This window comes from Centruroides sculpturatus, unplaced genomic scaffold (genome assembly GCF_000671375.1).
Source record: "Centruroides sculpturatus isolate CEXI.00-Female unplaced genomic scaffold, Cexi_2.0 scaffold102, whole genome shotgun sequence".
In the NCBI taxonomy this organism is placed as follows: Eukaryota; Metazoa; Arthropoda; class Arachnida; order Scorpiones; family Buthidae; genus Centruroides; species Centruroides sculpturatus.
The window spans coordinates 29,190-33,010 of record NW_019384295.1 but is presented as its reverse complement, the minus strand read 5'-3'; the positions used below and the strand labels follow the sequence as shown (position 1 = coordinate 33,010).

At 22.9% G+C, this 3,821-nt stretch overlaps 1 protein-coding gene across 1 annotated transcript in view; it reads right to left on the bottom strand.

Annotated features, from left to right (window-relative positions):
* LOC111620562 (zwei Ig domain protein zig-8-like) overlaps positions 1-2,470 on the bottom strand; it is a 64,275-nt gene extending 61,805 nt beyond the window's left edge. Inside the window, exon 1 of the mRNA XM_023362546.1 lies at positions 2,267-2,470. Coding sequence (XP_023218314.1) covers positions 2,267-2,431 — 165 coding nt within the window. The 5' untranslated portion in view covers positions 2,432-2,470. The remainder of the gene's footprint in view (positions 1-2,266) is intronic.
* Between the last annotated feature and the right edge of the window lie 1,351 nt (positions 2,471-3,821).

The following is a 3,821-nucleotide window of genomic DNA, read 5'->3' as shown; positions in this document are numbered from 1 at the left end:
ATATATATCATTTTTTTTTTTTATTAAAGTAATTTAATTCTTTAAAGTTGCTGCTACTATACTTTGATATCACTGTACTTATTGTAACAAGAATATTTTTAATTATTTTTTTTTTACTAATATAAATAGATTCTATAGTAGCTCTCTTGTCACTCAAGAATAAACAAAAAACCATTTGCAATTTGTCATAGATGTCAACAAATGTATCAAATGAACTAACTTGTTATAAGTGACACTGCATGCTTAAATGACAGTCCTAATATACTTTAGTTAATGATAAATTTAATTTAATAAGAATTAAAAACGTTTCAAAATTATATAAAGAAGTTATTTAGCAAGTTACAGAAGAATATACAAAATTTTTTTTCTTTTTTAATAAATTATTCAGTATTATAGAATTGAAGATTTTAAGTATTTATATTCTATGCTAATTAATATTATATATTTTAATATTTATTACATTCTTTTTAATGTGATATCATAAAAGTAAGCCTGTAAAGTAATTTCTTCCATTTAAACTATAAAAAAATCCCTTTTATCAACAGTAGTAGCTTATTTTTTATCAAAGTTTCATTAAAAGTAACTCTCATTTGACCATTATTTTATGAATTATTAAACTCTCATACAGTGAAGAATCCATAAATTCTTTTATAGTTAAAAAGTGTCTCAATCCAGATGACATTAAAGAAGAAAAGTGAGGCTTATATAATAATAAGAACAAAGCATCTAGACAGAATCGAAAAGATACTACCTAAATCCTATAAAACCATCTTGAACAGATGGGTTAACTCTATAAAATGGAAGGACAAAACATGAACAAATATTTTTTCAATTCTGACAATCTTGAAATTTTTATCAGAAACCAATAAATGAAACTTTCTAAAAATAACAAGTATGATGAATTCTCTTTGAAAGATTTAAAAAAATAATAATAATAATAATAATAATAATAATAACAAGTAATATCAAATATGTAAAAATAAATACAAGTTACAAAATATGCTATTTACAAATATTTTAGAAAATTAAAAAAGAAAACATTGGAGAAGTTTTATAAAAGTTTTGATGAAAAAAACTTATTATTATTATTTTTTTCAAGATATTCACTTAGAGAATCATCTAGAAAGATTACTGGGAAGTTAACCTAAGAATATCACAGGAAAGAAAGCTCAGGATAGAATGATTTTAAAATACTAGGGATTTAACAACCATGAAAATGCAGAATAAAAATAAAAAAAAAACAAAGTCCAGTTGAAGTATGAAAAAAAAATAACACAGGATATGACTATTCAACGTCCTGAATGGAATTCTGCAAGTTAAGTTTTTAATGAGTAATTAATTTTAAGTTGCCATGAATTATGTTTTTTATGATAATTTAACGTGAAGAATTAAGTTAGATAATTCTGAAATGTGTTGTTTATTTTAACTTATTGCATAAATATATACGTAGGTTTCAACGTTCTTCTTAAACTTTGTGTAATATTGGGATTAAATTGCTCTTTAAATTAGAAAAAAAACAAGAGTTCAATGCTATGTTTATAGAATAAATAGTCTGTATGTTGTACAATGTAAGTATAAATTTTTTGATAAATAAAAAAGAAATTTTCGGTTATATTTTAAAGAAATAAAGAATAAATATATAGAAAAATCTGATGTATGTAACGCCTAAAATTTTATATAAAGAATAAATCGAAATAAAATGTTTTCAATTTCATAAAAAACCAGAAATTATTCGATTACAGTTGCAAAATTGGCGCTATTTTTTTTATGACGTAACATATGTTTTCGCGTCACTTTCGACGACTTGGACGCCATCTTTTAATTTTAAAAAAAATGAATTATTGAAATATTTTTCCATTTATTAATAAATTTCGTATATAAATATCTGTGTTAAAAATCTGTTACAAATAAATTTGAATGTATATATTTAAGATTTACAAGAAAGTCGAGTTGAACTGCAATTGATGTATAAAAATCGATGGCACGATAAGGGTTTTAAAAATGGCGTAGTTTAATGATATTACAAGAATGTAGAATGCTTTGAAATATTTTAATTAAAAATTACTATTTTTGTAAGAAAATTCTCTTAAGGTTACTTAATTTAAAGATATTTAAGGGTATTAGTTTAGTATGTCAAGATGTCTTGTTAATTAAATGTAATTTAATTGGTAGTTTTCTTTGTGTTGTTGGTGCTGATTATTTTTTATTTTTTTATTTTTATAAAGGTGTGCATTTATTTTTGCTGAAATTTAAAAAATTTACTCACTGTTCTATCACCGAGACTTCCAACGATGCAGTGAAGATACGCAGTTTGTCCTACTTGTGCTGTAACGTTTCGGATCGAACTGGGTTCCACAACATGTGTTCTGCTTCTGAATTGAATGTGTTTTGGAATAGGAGGAACTATCCTTGGCAGTTTTTCTTGGCCCATTGATGGATTTTGAAGTATTGAAGGTATTTTCAAACTGTGACTGATGACACCTAAATGATTAATATTAAGCTTATAAATTTTTTTCACTATATAAATTTTCAAAATACGAAGTATATATAAATCTAAAATATATTTTATATTTTGAAAAATACTCATTACTTGGTAAATAAATAAATAAATAAATAAATAAAAATTTTTTATGGGTGCAAAGCGTTCTATAAAATTGGCATTTTGCTGCTATTTCTAGAATAGAAAACGTTTCAAATCTCTGATGCAAAAGATAGGATATAAAAGTATTTATTTGGAATTTTTATCACATTGGCTTCACAATCTACTGACAACTATAGGTCACCGACCTATAGTCTCACAAGAGGAAACTACAATGCACAGCCTTGTCTAAAGAAACTAAACTGCAATGGAAAGAATTCAACTTCTTGTGGTGGATTAAACTTCAAGCTTTCTGCAATACATATATAGGTAATAAAATTTTTATTTTTATATTCTTGAATAAAATTCCGTAAATTTTTATATTTATACACTAAAATTGTAAATTTTCTCTATGTTTTAAAATAAATTAAAGCAAATATTACCGAATATTTTTTTTTCAATAAAATTTCTTTAAGATTTAATTATGCAATTAAATAAATATAATTTGTTTTAAATTTTTATTTAAAAAAATATATTTANTCAAGTATTACGAATGTGTATGTCTGTACATTCGCAAATAATAAAATATGTTACATCAGTTTAAGTTATTGAAATAATAACTAAATATATATATATATAATCTATATATTTATCACAGAATTTTATCTTCCAATAATCAATATACTTTGGAAACATCAAATGTGTGCCAAACAGACAATTGCAAAAGATAACACTTAATGTTATTGGATTTCTGGTTTTAATGTATGTACCTTAAAAGTTATTTATTTAATTTCCAAGAAAATTGTGTTTACTAAGAAAACATAATAAAAATATCAATTAAGTTAAACATTAAACTGTCAAAGATGGGGAGAATACATACAAGATACTAAGAGAAAATACATTTAAAATAGAACCACTGCCGAGATTTTTATGTGAAAATTTATTTATTCAATAGAAACTATTAAGTAAAAAGCGAACTTTTTTAAAGTCACTTTATCTATTCAATTCGGGATTTTAAGTTGATGAAACTATTTAAATGAGTAATACAATAAATTAAATCAGGTAATGGCGATGTTTTAAAAAATATATAGTTTTATATATGTTATTTTTTTTGCTGGTTAAATTATTCTCTTGTTTCACAACTTATTTAATTAAAATTTATATTAAAATTACAGGATAATAAATTTTATAAATATTTATAAAGTAATAAATTTTTAAATAATTTTATAATCGTATATATATT